This window comes from Gopherus flavomarginatus, chromosome 1 (assembly GCF_025201925.1).
Source record: "Gopherus flavomarginatus isolate rGopFla2 chromosome 1, rGopFla2.mat.asm, whole genome shotgun sequence".
In the NCBI taxonomy this organism is placed as follows: Eukaryota; Metazoa; Chordata; order Testudines; family Testudinidae; genus Gopherus; species Gopherus flavomarginatus.
This window is the reverse complement of record NC_066617.1, coordinates 356736423-356756274: the sequence shown is the minus strand read 5'-3', so window position 1 is coordinate 356756274 and position 19852 is coordinate 356736423. Positions and strand designations below refer to the sequence as shown.

The 19852-nt window shown below is 40.6% G+C and overlaps 1 protein-coding gene across 7 annotated transcripts in view; it reads right to left on the bottom strand.

Moving 5' to 3' along the window:
• The window catches only part of TENM4 (teneurin transmembrane protein 4), a 1003172-nt gene that overhangs the window by 258757 nt on the left and 724563 nt on the right, over window positions 1–19852 (bottom strand). For all 7 annotated transcript variants that reach the window (XM_050940297.1, XM_050940246.1, XM_050940262.1 and 4 more), the window contains one exon: window positions 2063–2315. In XM_050940297.1, the coding sequence (XP_050796254.1) occupies window positions 2063–2315 (253 nt within the window). The remainder of the gene's footprint in view (window positions 1–2062; window positions 2316–19852) is intronic.

The window sequence follows — 19852 nt, the reverse complement described above, 5'->3', positions numbered from 1 at the left end:
GAGGAAGTGGGGTTGAGGAACTATAATGAGCCCCAGCTTAGAAGCCAACAGATTTGGTGGGGAAGACAGAGAATTAGTGAATTGGAAAAATTGTGTGCATGTTTGTTTGTAATAGACAGTGTGTGTTAGGGCATGTCTACATGGTGAGATAGTGTGCAGCAATAGGTGTAAACTCAGCACAGTAAATGGCCAAGTGGACCCGGCTACTGCACAGTAAAAGTTCCCTACGGCACTTTGATCTACTCTGCTTTGAAACGGAAGTAGATCAAAGCACACTATGGAACTTTCATTGTGTGGTATCAGGGCCCACACAACCAATTAGTGCGCAACAGGCTAGCACGCTGTGGATTTATACTCCAGCTTGCCACACACTACCTCACTGTCTAGACGAACCCTCAGTGTGAGAGCGTGCACATATTCAGGATTCACTGTATGTGGGTGTGTCTCTGCGAGAGAGATTGAGTGTGTCCAGGTGTGTGTGTTTTCACTTTTTCTTCACCGGAACACAAGCAGTGGGAAAGGGGCAAGAGAGTTGGCAGCCTTATCCAGAACTGCAGCAGCAAAATATCAAGAGCGGGTGAGAGGAAGGGCCAGTCAGGCTAGTATTAAATAATGCCCGGGAGCATCCTTTTCATTAGCCAAGTAGTTACGGGTATGTAGCATATCCTGCAGGGGAAAATGGCAGGGAGCATGCACAACCATCAGGGGATACTATTATTAATTCAGTCATATCCAGAATGTCAGCAAAATCCCAGAGAGTCAAAGGGTATGGATCAACTTAAGACTATGTGAGGTCCAATGGTAAATCTCTATATGCATTATAGATAGATCTGACCCTCATTTTAGCCTTCTTGTTACTCTGTTCTTAAACTGAATTCATAAAAGTTTATGTTTGTTGGTTCTTCAAGCAAACAGTGGGTAATTTTACACATTATCCATACTGTGTGTGTACTGTGTTAGGACAAGTTAGGAGCACATCTGTTACCAGGTACCACACAGATCTACATACCATTTCTAATTTATAGAAAGTTTACTTCTTCATAAATATGAAACTTTAATACTGTCTACATGTAAATCCAAATAAGACCACCCGCCGTCACTTCCACGAAACTGGGTGGTTTCATTCTCGGACCTTTGACAGATTTGCTGAAATCTTAGTCAATGTTAAGAGGAAAACACATTTTAAACAGAGCAAGTTTCTCAGGATAAATAAGGACAATACCGAGACATACAATTATCCAGGACCAGAAAGGTAGGAGACATGTGGAAAAGAACATGAGAAGCTAATGGAAGCAATATTAATTGACTCATGTGCCACTATTCAGTGTTCCACACTTCTTGAAGCAATACCGTAGGATAGTAAAATGTAGCAATATATTCCCCCCTTTCCCATTAGGTCTAACTAGATCAACTTTTCCTGCATTACATATTACTATTATATCTGCTGGATAAGGCACAGCTAGAAGGCTAACTCTTTTCAATATATTGACTGAGTTCAGTTTCATAAATAGGGTATTGATTTATCCCACCACATAGGAAGAAAATACATTAAGAAAAAACATTTTAAATCTATGATTGTGGTTTTAATTTTAAATGGGGGAAAAAAGTTATAAGCGATTGTTAATAATAATGGTATTTTCAGTCGATGGAAGCAGAGCAATTTCCTGTTCTCTTAGTCCAAATAAAAGACACGAGAAATAACATATACAACTTAGAATGCATAAATTAAGCAACAGTTCACAAGCTGAACCGCTCACTAAACAGACATATTTTTCCACGTATACTGTGTTGTTGTAGCCATGTTGGTCCCACGATATTAGAGACACAAACTGGGTGAAGTAATCTTTTTTATTCGACCTACTTCTGTTGGTGAGACACACAAGCTTTTGCATTTACACAGACATGAAGAAGAGTTCTGTGTAAGCATGAAAGTTTGTCTCTGTCACCAACAGAAGTTGGTCCAATAAAAGATATTACCTCACCCACCTGGTCTCTCTACTATTTTTCTATGGCATACACTAAACTGAATATAGAATACTGTAATCGACTAAAAAAAACCTACCTAGTCTCCAGTGGGATGTTACTGTTGAGTAACCAGTTGTCCTGAGCATGGGCTGGCTCTTGGGTGCTGGCAGGGTGCTCTCCAGAAAGAGAGTGGTCAGTAGGAGCAGGGCTGGGGTTGCTACGTGGTGTGAAGTTCCCTCTGTTTAGGGAGTTGATGGAGGCTGCATGATGCTGATTTGGCGTGTGAGCATGTGGTAGTGGAGGTGGAGGAGTTCGAAGTCTTGAATGGTTCTGAAGACCCGGAGGATGATCTAAAACATAAATAAGTATTTGTAAAGTTCAGGACTCCAGCCAATGTTCATTTCGCACAAGCAATTCAAAGAAGTATGAAAACTATGGGTATATCTACCCAGCAATTAAACACCTGTGGCTGGCCTGGGTCAGCTGACTCAGGCTCACGGGGCCTTGGCGGTGGGGATGTCTGTGTAGATGTCTGACCTCAGCTGGAGCCCAAGCTCTACCCCCTCCCCTCGGCCACAGCATCTCAGAGCTTGGGCTTCTGCCAAGCCTGAACATCTAACAGCAATTTTCAGTCCCGCAGCCTGAGCTCGGTGAGCCCAAGTTAGCTGACCCAGGCCAGCCGCAGTCATGCCGTGGGTCCTTTATTCCACTGTAAACATACCATAAAAGACCACAGACACAAAATCAAACTCAAAAGACAAACATAGTCATGTTCTACAAGTTTTAATGAAACATACAATACTTATATAAAGTGAACAGCAGAACGTACAAGAATGTTATAAAGGCTTAGAACACTGCAAGAGGTCTGTTCCTATCATTAAATTATTTCTAATCCATAACTGCAGGTGTAATTGCCATCTTTGTAGTGATGCTGATTTATGATAGACCATGCAAAATATAACCAGCCTAGGTAAATAAAGCTTTCTATTGAAGTTTGTTCTCACTACTTTGCCTGAATTCTCCAAGCATCTAACCGGACCAGAAGATAGGGGTAAAAGATAGGATAGTTTATTCTGGATTTCAGGAAAGACATAAGACTGTATCAATACACAATTTACAAATGTAGACAGTGTGAAATGAGGGAGAACTACTGAAACTGAGTACAAAAAGGCTTGGAACATAGATATAGAAGGTTTCAGTGAAATGAAATAGTTAGGATGAGGAAAGGAAAGAAGTGTGGTACTGGGGCAGTGTTAAGGCTACTTCGTATAAAATTCCAGAGACTGTCATGTGCTAGTGAACAAAATTTGATGAGGCTGGGATTAGGGAAGGAGGGGAGTGAAAGCAAATGCTTGAGAAAAGAACAAACACATAAGGACAGATTGGAACAGATAAGGATTTTGAGTATAAAGTAACTGGTGGATAATTTATTTTGCCCATCTTTCCTGGGAAATTAAGAAAAAAGTAAAAACTGCTAATGGATCCTGTGGGAGATGGATAGCTCAGAGTACTTGTTAACGAGATACAGAATGCTTAACCTCTACGTACTGGTTTCAACAGATTAACAAGTCATCAATATATCATAGCTGTACGGTGGCCTATGAGAAATGATATGTTCATCTTAGCTCAGATCCTGCTAGCCTGTTGTCCGTATCATGCAAAAATATAAAAAATGCCATTAATTCATGATCTCTATAGAGAGGTCAAAGACTAAAGAGCCATGGAAATCTGGGCATGGTACTTCCAGGTAGTCACTGAAGCCCATGGCAGGGCAATGAAGAGGAGAACCCACGCTTAGTAACAGACATTAGGTTCTTTATAACAGGAACCTTTTTTTGTGTTCTGTGTTTAAAGTAAGAACAGCCATACTGGGTCAGACCAATGATTCATCTAGCCCTGCACCCTGTCTTCTGGCAGTGGCCAATGCCGGGTGCTTCAGAGGGAATGAACAGATCAAAATGAAGAAATCTCATTGAGTTATATCACTCTCTGAAAGGGAGAGCCCTGTAGCTGAGCCAATCTGTCTGCTGGTTTAGGAGTCCAGCTAGGTGGAATGCATGACTAGCCTGCAGGTGCAGCTCTGCCCAACAAAACAACTTCTCAGCAACTTGTGCAAGATTCCAGTTGTGGACACCTCCCTAGCTCTGGATATCTCCCTACCTACAAAAGCTGCATTTTCCATTTGGAGGCAATTGACTACCTGGTCCTTGGACACTAAAAAGGCTCTGCTCAAAGCCATTGAAAACATTCTGAAGTCTGTTCTGAACCATGTCTTCAGTTGACTGGGAGATAAAGGATGTAACCCAGCCTTTCTCGCTGGCTTCCAGTGCAATTGCCATAAACTGGGGACTAATTAAGAGCAACACTGATAAACACAGAGATATCAAACTCTCCACATCAGATAAATTTTGCACCAAGGTCACCAATCTTTGGGTTCTGTAGAATAGTTAGGCCAGCATAATTTGTCTGGAGTGGCAATGGACTCAAAGGACTAGTTACATTCATGAGAATCTGATAACCCGGGAGATGTAGACCTTCTTGCACTGTAGATTGGTGAGATAACCACATTTTATTTGCCAGGTGTCCTGTTTTAGAGATATGCTCCTCTGATGGAAGGACTTCACTAACTTGGTGTTGAAGAGGACTCCTAAGTATATTGATACAAAATTGTGAATGAGTCCTGTGTTCGATTCAGAGTCCTTTATTGTCACTAGATTTGGCAAGACTAACAAAGGAATGAAGTGTTCCTAGAAAGGGAGTCAGAGAACTCCATGGTATGCTACAAAAAGCACCAAGACCTGTGATTAGAAAGTAGCGGCTTCTGCCAGAGGTGACAGCTGGCCTAAGTCTCTTCCATGGAAAAATGTTCTTTCTGAGGAGCACCTCTGAAACCTGGATGAGAACCTTGACTTTAGGTCAGAAGCAATGAATGTTGTTTCAGTCTCTCTGAGTTGACCCCCTTAAACTTATTTAGATTCAGAAGATTACATTCAAAGGTGATGAGTGAGGTCTCCAAAGGTGTGGAAGAAATCTCATTGAGTTATTTCACTCTCTGAAAGGGAGAGCCCTGTAGCTGAGCCAATCTGTTTGCTGGTTTAGGAGTCCAGCTACGTGGAATGCATGACTAATTCAGAATCCCTTATCATTGCTTCTTCTTCCTTGATTCCCATACACCAGGCTAATGATGGGGCCAAATTAAGTCTTTCTACCATTTTCTAACTTGAACAAGCCTCACTGCTCCATTCATATTTAAACTTTTTTGTTCGATGTCATTCTTCAACGTATCTACCCAATGCATCCTTGTTCTCCTCCATTTCTATGTCCATGCACTTAGGTGTATATTGCCATATATGGTATCCTTTGGGAATCTATTCTTGACATCTGTCAAAACCATCACAGTTATCTTTCTTGAATATTCTCTAACAGCTTTAATTCTTGGCCATGCCATTTTCTCATCTCTTCATTTTTTATTTTTTGCAGTCTTGAAACTTTCATTATTCCCCAAGTCCAGTTCATGTCTGCAATCAAAATCTTTCATTCGTTAATTTCCCTCATATTCTAGCATTCCAACCAGCGAAGCAGTATTGACACAACTGTCTCAAATACAAGGCCCCCGTTGAATCAGGGGATGACTGACAAATGATTTCGGCTGAGTTGTAGATAAGACATGGAAAATCACAGAAAAGTAATAATGGATCTTTATTAATTATGGTAATTTGGAAAAGCCAGAGATGATGTATTTGTTCAAGAAAAATTTACTAGAACAATATAAACACTCATGTATCATGTTATGACTGCTAATTTTTTTAATAACCAGCCATTTTGCTGCAACTATGTTACAATCATTAATGCATGGGGCTGAGAGCTGGAGCCCCGGCTGCCCACAGGGCTGAGAGCCAGAGCCCCAGCTGCCCATGGGGCTGAGAGCCGGAGCCCTGGCCACCCGCAGGTCTGAGAGCTGGAGCTCGCCTGCAAGCTGACACCAGGCACCCCGCTGCCCCGGGGCTGACAGCCTGAGCCTGCCATTGTCAGCTGAGATAAATAAGGTTCTACTGTACTCATGGGGGGAAAAAGTCTGTTGCAAACCTCAGAATGTATGCAAAATTGTGGACTGTGCAAAGTAAGCTAATTAAAAGGCTAATATTGTGGGTTCCACAATTTACACAATATTGCAATTTAAGCAGAGCCTTACTCATATATATGCTTTTTATTTTCATTGAAATGTCTTTATTATTCCAGCTCTTGCAGAGTTTTTTGAATGCAGGAGCAGCTAGTCCAATTCTTCTTTTTATGCCATCTTCACAATTCCCATTTTTTGATACTAGGTCCTTCAAGGCACACACATTTTTCCACTTCTTCTAGTTCTTTGCCTTTGAGTTTGATCTTTATCTCCTTCTCTTGTCTTCCAATTGGCATATTTTCTGTCTTTTCTGTTCTGATCTTCACTCCAAATTTTCAGCTTTCCCGGTCTACCTTGTCAGTGATACTCTGTAAATCCTCCTTGGTCAATTCTTACCACTAATTACAAACAAATCTACCAATGTGTCAAGGAGTTTAAGCTGGCCTAACATACTCTTGCATCTGACTTATCTGTGTAAGTTAAAGTAGTTGCCCCTATTTTAACTTACACTTTCTTCCAGATCCTCAGTGTGTAAAAATTAAGACAACGTGTGTTTCTTACACATGAGTAGAGTGAGTATAAATAGGTCTAGGGGAGTTTCATTGAGTGTAAGGGAATCTGACTTATCCTTAAACTCACCCAAAACTGGTAACTCCACAGCTAGATCTTCAGCCAGGGCCTGGTTGTCTCAGATGGCTCTCCGCATCATGCAGATTTTTTCTAGGAAAGGGAAGGTCCATGGTCCTGGCTTGTTTGCCATCCAGGTATATAATAAGGAGGGACTGAAGAAGAACAGATGCAAACCAGGCCTGATTCCAGTCCTGTAGTATCATGCAGATTGGACCATCAGACCATCCAGCCGTGAGCCTGGTGGATCTTGAGGAATCCCACTTATTTACAATGCTGGGAATGAGGTTAGTAGTAAAGGGCACCAGAAAAATTGCGTCTCTGATTTAGACAACCCAGTGACATAGCCTAGAAATGTTTCTCTCTCCTTCCTCTTGGGAAGACGCAGCCACCTTTTTTTCTACAGCAGCAGAACACGTCCCATTTACTGAGACGTAGAAGGAAGACAGGAATGTAGGCAAGGTGCACGCCAACAGATGCAGTCTTAGGAGCCAAAATTCCAACCTGCAGAAGAATCCATCTACTTAAGAATAGAAAGTGACAAGGAACAGCCCATTAGTTCCAGCCTAAGGGAGAGAAACATAAATAGAGGACTTCTGTTTCTAGGGCTCTCAATCTAGCACCTTTCAGAAGAACTTTCCAAACAAAGGTCAACGTACCAAGGGATTTCAAATCCAGTTATTCCAGTTTTCGTTACAAATGATGGCTGACATTTATGGAAAGGTACAGGAGGCAGAGGAGGGCAAACAGGTGAATCCCAGTATGCACAATGTGTCTTTTGTAACATTTCTCTAGTATTGGCTGACTCTTTCTATTGGAGACATTAATTTAAGACTGAGTCAGAGCCTATTTCTAAAAAGCTGCTATGTAAATTCCAATTTACACCATTTTATTGCAGACACATCACAGATGCTATTATGGATATTGCCTTTGAACCAAGTAAAAATGTGTCATTTTTGCTCTGTTTTTGCATACCCTATGTGATTTCTTTGCTAAGTAAAGACAGCACATTTGTCTAACTCTTGTCTGTGTGATTTTTCACAGGATTTTATAGCTTACATTCCTTTTTCTGACAGTCAGGTACCTTTTCTCCCCAGAAAAGTCTTAATTTTATTCATATACAAATTTTGAGCACTTATTGTCATGTCTGAGCATTACTGAACTTGATATACCTTGACTATGATTACAGCCTATTTCTCTTGCCTTACAATCCTTTTTTTTTTCTTCTCAGGTTGGAGACATTAACACAAAAGATATCTGTAGAAAAAGTAGGCTGTGAAATCGTGATAATGAAAATCACCACAGGTGAGCAAGACTTTTGGATGAGACACAAAATCAAGGTTCTGACCACCTGTCGTCATTAACGATCCCATGCATTTGCTAGGGTAGCAAAGTCCTGACCAAATTCCCATGTAAGGAACTAGGGCTGGTCTACGCTACAAAGTTAGGTTGGCTTAACTACATGACCCTGGGTGATGTAATTAAGCCGATTTAAGCCCCTGTGTAGACACTGCTAGGTCAACAGAAGCATTCTTCCATCAATCCAGCTACCATCTCTCAGAGAGGTGGATTTACTACAGTTACAGAAGAACCCTGTTCATCACTGTAGTAAGTGCTGCAGTTGTGCTGCTGTAGCATTTCTAGTGTAGACAGACCCTAAAATTGCCACTGTCCTTTCAAATGAACATGTTGTTCTTCACTTCCTGCCCAAACTCTTGTGTAATATTATCTGTGTGTTAAACAGCTGTCATCTTTCATGCCCTTGGCAGTAGGACTTTAGTCCTGGGTGCAATGATTCTCATATATCATGTATATGTATGTGTATATAATATTTGGGATCCTATTTACATGCACACTTATTAATACAGGCTTAAGCCTGGATTAACTGTTTTGCAGATCCTACTCCCTAGAGAGTCAGGTACAGGCGAAGCTGTTCCAAGCAGTATAGCCAAGTGCTGCCCCTGATATCAGGGGTTCACAGCCTTTGCATGGACAGTTCTAGGGCACCCTTCCCGTGCAGGTGTAAGGTGGCCAATACTGAGCCCACCAGTGAGACAACTTCAGTGAAGCTTTTAAGATTCCAAGTAAACAGTATCCCATTTTGTGGCTTTCAACAGCAGAAGGGACAATCCTGCCCTTTATGTGCAGTCAGTCTGCTGATGAAAAATCATACTTGTGCCATTCACAGGGACCAGATTTTCCAGACAAAGCAGACACGGCACCAGGGAATAAAACAAATCATTCTTAAAATAAACCTCCAAACTTTCCAACAATGCCTCAAACTTCCAGCAATGCAGGCCCTGGGAATGCTTCTGCCTTAAAGGGATGGCAAGAAAGATTTGTCAATAGTTTCACCATACATGCTTTTCATACATTTAGATGTAGGGTGCCAGTCAGAATGACAAAGTTCAGTACTCCTATAAAACAGGCTGGCAGTGTGGAGATCTAAGCTGCTGGGGACTTAATGAAGTCCCCAGTGAGCCTCATTTTCACTAATGGGTCTCTAAAGTGTGTAATACATGAAATATGATGGTATTTAATTGTAATAAAACATTAGAAACCTGATTGCTAAAAATGCCAATAGAAATCAAGTTGCTGTTGGAGATTTTTTTTTAACATTAAAATGTCATTGACTATCACTGGCTTGATAACCACGGATAAAACAGAGTGGAGAGATAACTCAGTTAATGGAGCTTGTAGAGTGAGACAATTTAGAGACTTGCTAGAACTCTGTACAAGAGAGATCCAATAAATATGTACCATAAAAAAACCCAAGGAGGAGCTAACACGGGAGAATCCGAATAGCAGATTTGAAACTCTAAGTCCCTTTTGTATTAGAAAAAATAAATCCTTATTTTATAACACAGTTCTACTCTGAAAAGAGACTATATTAAAATGGCATCTTCTGACACCTTAGATTGGCTTTGTGATTGTGTTAAAAAACTTGAGACAAAAATGTTTTCACCATTTTTCTCCTGTTTGTCCTGCAGAACCAACACATCTAGGAGGGAGGTCAGGGGTATAGAGATGAGGGAACAATGAGACTGTTCCACACCTCCAATTAAACATTTGGAGACACACTGATGACTATATTGATACACAGAGAAATCCTTCAATCACAAAGGGAAACAAAAAAAATTAACTGTACTGTACATTTCAGAATTTTATAGGGATCTGTATTTGTTGGGCTTTGTAGAATCACTGTCCTGCTAACAAGAAGCAGGACCTTTTTTGGCTTGTGCCCTGCTGCTCTGTATGTAATATGTCCCAGCTGAGACATTGGCTGCCCCCAATGAAACTTTCCAATCAAGGAAGCAAAAACGAAACTTTTCTGTGCTATCAAATGTATTGCGAGAGGGGAAGGAAAGCAATTGTATGACTTAGAACTTTATACAGATACATTTCAGTATTGCCAACTCTCATGGTTTCATGATTCTTATATTTGGTGTTTTTCTTACAGTCCCAGCTCCAGGAGTCAGGTGACCAGATGAAAATCTCAGCTTTCATTTTTTTTTTAATTAAGTTTCTACCCTCATGGCTGCACAGAAAAGCCTGAAAACATAAACTCTTTTCGCCCTTTCTCCTCTCTCCTCCATTATCTCCCAGCGGTGCACGTAAACCACATCCTCTACGGGTGTAGCTTGCAGCACTAGGAGCGCGCACTGATTACATTGAAGCTTTACAGCGCTGTATCTTGCAGCGCTCAGGGGAGTGTTTTTCACCCTGAGCGCGAAAGTTGCAGCACTGTTAAGTGCCGGTGTAGCCAAGGCCTCAGTCATTGACTCTGTCCACTTCACACTCCACCTCTCTTGTCCCTCTCTCGCATTGCAGGCTTTGCCCGACCAACCCCCAATCCTGGCTCTTCCCCTCCATCCACTGCACAGTTAGCAGGCCCTTGTCCTCCTGTTCATTTGCTGCAGCCCCCTGGCGGCTTTCACTGTGTGGTAAGATGGGAGCTCTTTGAGGCTGGAACCAACTTATTTAATTACATGTGTGTGCAATGCCTTGCGTCGGGGGCCTGATCCCTAATGGGAACCCCTAGGCATTATTGTAATATAAATAATCATAAAATAATAATTGTAACGCTTTTGCCATGGGGGATGGTGCTGGTTAGATGCACTTTCCCTGTCACACAGCAGCACAGAAGCTGCGGCTGCAAAAGTGAAATTTAACCTGCTTGCCTACGACTCAGGCTGCTCTTGGAGCCTGAGAGCCAGAAAATGGGAGTGGATTGGAACCAGAAGGGGAGGCAAAGAGGCAGCCTGCTCAGTAGGTGTCACATCAGCACTAGGGGGCAGCCAGGATGAACTGCAGCCCAACCCTCTTGCTTGCCCAAAGCCCAACTTAATGTGTGACATTTGAAATGCATGAGGGGAGGGCTGCACACGAATGCCACACCAGATATGGGACCCACGGCAGGTTTGCCTCAGGATTAGTATAGTGACCAAGTTGTTACGCCACTACCACTCTATCGTCTGGCAGAGGAGGATTCCTTCCCCCCAGAGAAACCACCTATAGCAGCGCTTCTCAAACTGTGGGTCGGGACTCCCTTTGCATGGGGTCCCCAGAGCTTGGTTAGACTTGCTGGGGCCTGGGGCTGAAGCCCAAGTGCCACTACTCAAGGCCGAAGCCAAAGCCTAAGGGCTTCAGCCTTGGTGGCGGGGCTCAGGTTGCAGGCCCCCTGCCTAGGGCTGAAACCCTTGAGGTCCAGCTTTGACACCCCACCCCTGCCCAGAGCAGCAAGGCTCAGGCATTGCGCCCTCTCATCTGTGGCAGCAGGGATTGGGTAAGCTCAGGCTTCGGTCCCTCCTTCTGGGGGTCATAAAGTAATTTTTGTTGTCAGAAGAGGGTTGTGGTGCAATGAAGTTTGACCTATAGCAATCTTTACTCAAATGAGGCCTTCGGCTACTCTGATGATGGGTACCATACAAAAAGATAGATTAGATAGCTACAAAGAACCTGGCACTCAGGCGTGGCTCAAAGGATAAGATTTAGCCAGTGATGAATGTTGTTCTTCTGTGGTTCCCTCACTGTTACTGGAGAACTGCAAATCAGTGATATAACTTTAGTGTCCCCTAAAGTTTTGAGAGACTAAGACCCAGAGTCTCCAGTATGTAAGCTCATTACTTCCATTTATTTCCTTTCAGGATTTGGGCCTAAACCTCCCATTAAAAACCAGATACACCAAATGTTACCTAAAAGCACGCACTTTCCCCCAATCAAGAGATTTTTTTTACACGGTGTAATAAAATACATATTTTGTGTTAACAACATTTGAGCTATTAGCTATCACAATGCTAGTCTACAAAGTAAAACCCATCTGAAATTTCAGAGATGAAATCAGATGAACTGACTTAAGCCTCTATTAAGTAATGGATCAACAAAGGGAGTATACCTTATTGTTAGCAACTTTCTTGTTTTACAAATGAAGTAATGAAACGGTAAGTAGCTAGCATCACATCAAGTGTGGTCACTAGAGGAAACCTACTGCTCTGAATATGTAGTTAAATCCTCTACATTTTCAAATGTGCACCCTTAAGGAGTTCATTCTGTTTCTAGAGATATTACCACTTCTAGGAGTGTGCCTCAGTTTAACTTCAACGGGCTTCAGATCAGAATCTTTACCAACAACACTTTTCAGTCCTGTGTCTCACTCACCATGTTTTACTATGGGCTTACACAAGCAACAAACCACACGGGCATTTTGTGTAGGATAAACTTTTATAAATTAACTTCCTGTACCCACTAATATTATAAAACGTAGCCTTTTATAAAATGACCAATTGTCCTTCCCCAAACCCCCAAGCATCTGAAAGCTGGTGCAAATCAAGCATTTCATGATACATCACAAAAATAAGAAACAAATACATAAAATAATGAAAGGTGAACTAGATTTGTACAGTGCATATGTTCATCTAAACAGGCAACTAGGAGACCAAGTCTGTGCCATGGGATCTTCAAACAACTGTTGCTTGGAAGACCAAATGCCAGAAAAGTTGTTAAAATGTAACAAATACTGTAAATTTTCAGCATGAATGCTGCCAACCAGCAGTTACAGTCAATTTGGACACTGTTGGCAAAACTACATATACCAGAATCAGCAGACAAAAGATGGAACAAACTTTCTGACTACTGAAGGCTAAACCTGATCTCCAGCAGCATGCCATTCACAAAATCATTATTGTTTCCCACTTTCTCTTCTTGCAGACAGAAGGCTCTGGTGGCAACCACTAGCAAATAAGAGAGGATGGATTAAAAAACATACAAGTGGACAACAGGACTAAAACTGAGAAACAAAATGAACCATTATAATGTCATTGATTGACAAGTCTAGTCTCTGGGACAACAAACTCAGGGTTTTATGAACTAAGAGAGCCTCATACTGAAATGCTCCCATGCTAGTTCTAATCTAAATAGGTGTAATTTCATTGGCTTCAATGGACATCATTGTGATTTACACACGTTAGTGACACTGGAAACAGGCCCATGTTGGTGTTCTATGTGCACGTTTAAAACGAGCTGTAGTTTTTAGTTAGCTCCAGTGAGGAACAATCTGCAGTTTTTGCGCCTACAGAAAACAGTTTCTGCACACTGACAAGTTCAGTCCAACTATCTTCCCTATGTATTTCTGTACTCAAATGTGTATGTTACAATCTGTTCTCTTATGTGGCAAAGTGCCTTTTGCAAAGAAAAATATTGACTTTTTGGGTTTCAATCAATATTTTTTTCAATGTGGTGCTGTCAGGCTTCTGCTCTCAACATATTCATAGGGAGTTTGGATTATTTTTTTCCCCATGAGTAAGTGTGTCTGATTACGTTACATACTGTACAAATTGTGTCCTTAAAGACTTTTTGCTATCTGAAGCCAAAGATATTCAGATTGCAAGCTAGTCATGCTCATCACGCAAGTTAACAAAATTGCAATGGAGGCCATTTAAAAAAAAGGCAGAGGCTTATTTATTATTATTCCACACATTCTAAGGACAGAAGGGACCATTTTGATCATCTAGTCAAACGTTCTGTACAGCACAGGCCATAGAACTTTCCCAAAATAACTCCTAGAGCAAGTCTTTTGGAAAACATGCAATCTGGATTTAAAAATTGTCAGTGATAGAGAATCCACCATGACCTTTTGTAAACTGCACCAATGATTAATTACTCTGTTAAAAAAATTACAACTTATTTCCAGTCTGAATTTGCCTAGTTTCAACTTTTCGTCCCTAGATAGTGTTATATTTTTATTTGCCAGATAGAAGAGCACATTATTAAATATTTTTTCCATGTAGGTATTTACAGACTGTAATAATAGAATCCTAGAAATGTAGAACTAGAAGGGACCCCTGCACTCAAGGCAGGAAAGTATTATCTAAATTCTCTAGACCAGTGGTGGGCAACCTGCAGCCCACACGCCACACGCGGCCTGTTAGGGTAATCTGCTGGCGGGCCACAAGACAGATTGTTTACTTTGACCGTCCATAGGCATGGCCGCCTGCAGCTCCCAGAGTCCATGGTTCGCCATTCTCAGCCAACGGGAGCTGCGGGAAGTTTATGCATAACAGTCTAATCCTTGTTGCCCACTCTGTCTCAAGTGACCTCCTACAAAATGTGTTACTCCTTATTCTTAATTATCTGTCCCAACTTGTATTTAACTCCCAACATTCCGATTTCTTTCCCCAGACCTGTGTAATTCGAAAACTTGTGCCTTCCACCAACAGAAGTTGGTTCAATAAAAGTAACAACTTAGTTACTAAAATTAGTTACTAAAAAATAGAAGATTAAGGGTTGAATTTCTTGGAATGCATTGGATGGAGACAATTTTTTATTTCAGAAACTGGAGAAAACTACTAGGGGAGAGACTGTTCTAGATTTGATGTTGACAAATAGGGATGAACTAGTTGAGAATTTGCAAGTGGAAGGCAGCTTGGGTGAAAGTGATCATGAAATGGTAGAGTTCATGATTCCAAGGAATGGTAGGAGAGAAAACAGCCCAGTAAAGATAATGGAGTTCAAGAAGGCAGACTTCTTAAGACCAAAGCAGACTGTGAAGAACTCAAAAAGATCTCACAAAACTAAGTGATTGGGCAACAAAATGGCAAATGAAATTTAAAGTGGATAAATTTAAAGTAATGCACATTGGAAGAAATAACCCCAACTATACGTACAATATGATGGGGGCTAATTTAGCTACAACGAATCAGGAAAAAGTTCTTGGCATCATCATGGATAGTTCTCTATAGACGTCCACGCAGTGTGCAGAGGCAGTCAAAAAAACAAACAGGATGTTAGGGATAATTAAAAAGGGGATAGAAAATAAGATGGAGAGTATCTTATTGCCCATATATAAATCCATGGTACGCCCACATCTTGAATACTGCATACAGGTGTGGTCTCCTCATCCGGCATTAGAAAAGGTTCAGAGAAGGGCAACTAAAATGAAGAGGGATTTGGAACAGGTCCCATATGAGGAGAGAGTAAAGAGGCTAGGACTTTTCAGCTTGGAAAATAGGAAACTAAGGAGGGATATGCTAGAGGGATATAAAATCATAAGTGATGTAGAGAAAGTAAATAAGGAAAAGTTATTTACTTGTTCCCATAATATAAGAACTAGGGGCCACCAAATGAAATTAATGGGCAGCAGGTTTAAAACAAATAAAAGGAAGTTCTTCTTCACACAGCGCACAGTCAACTTGTGGAACTCCTTGCCTGAGGAGGTTGTGAAGGCTAGGACTATAACAGCGTTTAAAAGAGAACTGGATAAATTCATGGAAGTTAAGTCCGTTAATGGACATTAACCAGGATGCGTCAGGAAGGGCGTCACTAGCCTCTGTTTGTTAGAGGGTGGAGATGGATGGCAGGAGAGAGATCACTTGATCATTGCCTGTTGAGTTCACTCCCTCTGGGGCACCTGGCATTGGCCACTGTTGGTAGACAGGATACTGGGCTAGATGGACCTTTGGTCTGATACAGTACGGCTATTCTTATGTTCATATGACTTTAGCAAACTCAGGGATTTGGTAGATAAGATCCCATGGGAAGCAAGGGTAAGGGGAAAGACACTTCAAGAGAGTTGGCAGTTTTTCAAAGAGACGTTATTAAGGGTACAAGAGCAAACTATCCCACTGTGTAGGAAAGATAGAAAGTTTGACAAGAGACCACCCTGACTTAACCAGGAGATCTTCAATGATCTGAAACTCAAAAAAGAGTCGTATAAAAAGTGGAAACTAAGTCAAAATAAGATAAACAGAGGATTATAAACAAATAACACAAGTATGGAGGGACAGAATTAGAAAGCCCAAGGCACAAAATAAGACTACACTTGCTAGAGATGTAAATGTATTTGTAGAATGTTTTCTTGTTACCCTTGTTTGTTCATGAGGTCATATAAGACAGTATCAGAAGCCTTACTGAAGTCAAGATATAACACAACTACCACTTCCTCCATAACCAGAAGGCTTGCTACTCTGTCAAAGAAAGCTATTAGGTTGGTTTGAAATGATATGTTCTTGGTAAATCCATGCCCAGCATTGTATAACTTCCACAGCAGTACAAGGATCAATTCATTATATAAAACAAAAAGATCCAGGGAGAGATTCTCAGCTGATAACATTTGGGCAACAGCTCAATTGAAGTCAAGAGAGATATACCAATGTGTGCCAGCTGAATGTCTACACTCAGCTACTTAGGATGAAGGATTTATATGCTCCAGAAATATTTAAGGAAACTATTGTGTTCATTATTTAATTAATACATGTGGAACAGGGGGGCCGAATTTCGCCCTCCGAGGTGCACAGAGTTCAATGAAGCCAGTGAGTCACAGTACACACATCTGAGAGCAGGATTCCACCCCATACTTTTCATTTGTCTGTATCCTGGGCTTGTGAATGAAGCAGTCTCTGGAAATACACAATTCCATATTTCACCAGGAAGTGCTTATAGAATGTGACATGATGTGCGGCAGCACAATACCGATGAGCACTAACTCTTTCAATTATTTACTCTTGAGAAAGAACGGGGAAAATATCACATTGGCAGCAAGATAAATAAACTATTTAAAGTCCTTGCTGGCAACCAGGGAATCTCTCAGAACTCAGCGCCAAATTCTGCACACGCTTGATTCCCACCCAAGCTAAGTGGAGTCACAGGCCCACAGCTCAGGACAGAATTTGGCCCATTTGGCTTTCCAGCTCATCAGTTTTCCTCTGCGTTTCATTGTCACCTCCTCTTTACCTCTCTCTTTTATTTTGCTGCCCATAAAAGTTTAAACAACGCCATTTTTGATAAATAACTGCAAAGGCTGACATAAAGTAGTGGCAATTCTGTCTGACAGCTGCGGCTCTGATGTGAAGTCTGTCCCAGTGATTAATACCTAGATCCACCGCCCCATCCACTGAGTACACAAAAGCCTGACTGATTTCCTTTGCAGAAAACCACAGGTGCAGTTACGTGTAAAATTTCTCTGCACAGGTGGAAAACCTTATTCCCTTTGACACTTGAATCTGATTTGTGAGCACTGGGATCTGTGACCTTTCCCTTTAGGTTCTAGCTGACATTCTCAGAACCATGAATGACAGAAGGCTGTGCTTCAAATAATTCTGAAACAGACATAAAAACTTTTATATTTTTATTAACACTTGAAGAAGCCACTAAAAGAAAATCAAAACTATGAATCTGTCAAGACACCCCACAGTAATATTGCGCTTTGCGGAAAAGAAAGCCATGACGGAAGGTCAACATAGTTTATTTGGTCTGTCTGTCTATTTATATGGTCCGCATTACCACAACATCTGAGTGTCAACTAACTGCAATCCTTCCATCCAGGATATAAAATATTCATGATATTTATTCTCTTCCATCGTGTTCTTGCGTTTGTTTCCACTTCTTGTAATATAACATGATAATTTCTGGCATATCAGGAATATACATCAATAAACTACGAATACACACACTCACTTAGCTGTGTTATTGGATCATAAAGATATTTACACACATGCTCTGATGGCTAAAGGCTTTACTCTTTTCCTTCTGACTACTGCTTGCATATCTAGCTATCTCATTACAGACAGACATAAATATGTACATGAAATGTTTTTTAAAATCTGTATTGACTAATGAACTGTGTAATAGTTAATATTTCTCAATCTTTCCTAACTTTCATTTCCTTAATCCTTTGCAAACTCTATGTAGTGACATCATGCTGAAGGGAACTTACATTTTGGTGAACTGGCTAATTTAAAAACAAATTTAATTTTTGACAGAGCACCTGTTACAGACTGTCCTGACAATATTTTAAATGTGCCTTTAAAATAAAACAAGAATTTTTCAACTCTTTTGTTGACGTTTGTCAGGGTCTTCAGAAGACACTAAAGGAAAATGAAACTGGCTTTACAAAATGTGTTGTCATGTTAACAAAGTAAACTGGGGAAAAAAGAGGAAAAAATAAATTTGTCCACAAACTTCTTCTGTTTGTCAGAGTAAATTTAGATGTAATCTAAATTTTTGAAGTTGATGCTTTGAAAGCCATGTAAGGGGTATGATCCTACAACCTATCAGATGCAGAACTGTCACTGGATCAATGGTGGCTCTGAACGTATGGAAGGGGAGATTTCCAGAGGCACACATGGCAATTAGGTGCTAACTCCCAGTGAAAGTCAAAGGGAGCTGGGCACCTTGCTCCCATCTGCAAGTCTGAAAATCTCACCATGAGAATTTCAAGTCCTGTATTTTAACAGTGCCCATGCAGGCTCCTGGAGCAAAGTGTTTAGATGGTTGAATATAGTCATATACTTTGCGACACTCTCTTATTACACTTTGGTATGAAACATGCGGCTAAAAGGGTCAGACGGATTGCCCTGAAAGATTAACTTTCTCCGGTTCACATTGTTACTTTGTGTAAAAGCTCTTGACATTTGCCAATATAATTTAGGAGCTTTCTTAAATGTGAAAATGGGTTAATAGTTTTCTAAGAATTTTGTAAAGCAAAATGTTGATTTTGAAGTTTACAAATTGAGGCCCTGATCTTGCAAAGACACACATACATACTTAATATTATGTGCGTGAGTAATTTCAATGGGACAAAGTAGATGCATAATGGTAAAACCAAATGCAAGTATTTGCAGGATTATAGCCTAAAAAATTACCCATTGAGAAAAGGGGACATTGAATTCTGTGACCTCCTTATGCATTTTAACTCAACATGAAACCTCAGTTCCCAGCACTGGTAGTTATTTGTTGTGCAAAGCAATTTACTTTCATATCAGAAGCATGTGCTATAAAATTGAAACCTCCTCTAACTTCCTTTAACAATATAAATCAAGTTCAGTACTAACCCCATTAAAATAGTGCCTCCCTTTTTTAAGAATAATCTTATTAAACTATTTTACTATTTGCCACAAGCACCAAAAGGCACCACTCCGGGAAAGTGACAACAATTTGGTTTAATTACAGAGACGATACTAAAGATATTTTTTATCATCCGTAACTCAAGAAGTGCATGCGCAGGTTTCTTTCTTTTTTCTTTAAAATGACTGAAACACAATGTGGACTAGGCCCCTAATAAACCCAGCCTATAAATTTAGCAATAGGATGAATAAACTGACTGGAGGGTTTTTTTAAACCTAATGTAATACATGCAATTCAGTCTGTTGTAGGGGAATTTTTCTGAACATTCATTTAGAAAGCGGAGGTACAATAATTGAATAAAGTAATTTAAATTAATCATGACTGTAATCTTTTATGTATAGAAGTTGAATTTCATGGCATATATAGAAATATTACTGTAGAAACCAAATTACTTACTTTTATCCCAAAGGATCCTAAAGCACTTTATACATTTACCAAAGTGATATACAAAACCTTAGAAAGGAATCACTTAACCCATCACTGAAATTCAGTCACCTCTGTAGTAGAAGGTGACAGCTGTTGAATTGGGCCTAACATCTGGGGTGAAATTTTGGCTCCATTGAAGGCAATAACAAAACCCCCACGGACTTCAGTGAGGTCAGAATCTCACCCCTCCTCTTTTGTAAAAAGTACCGGGGGATTTTAATAACAAGTAGCTGTAACTTTGGTTTACTTTTAATACATATTACATGATTACCTCCCCAGCCTTCCCCTTTCCTTTAATTTCAGTGATAAAGACAA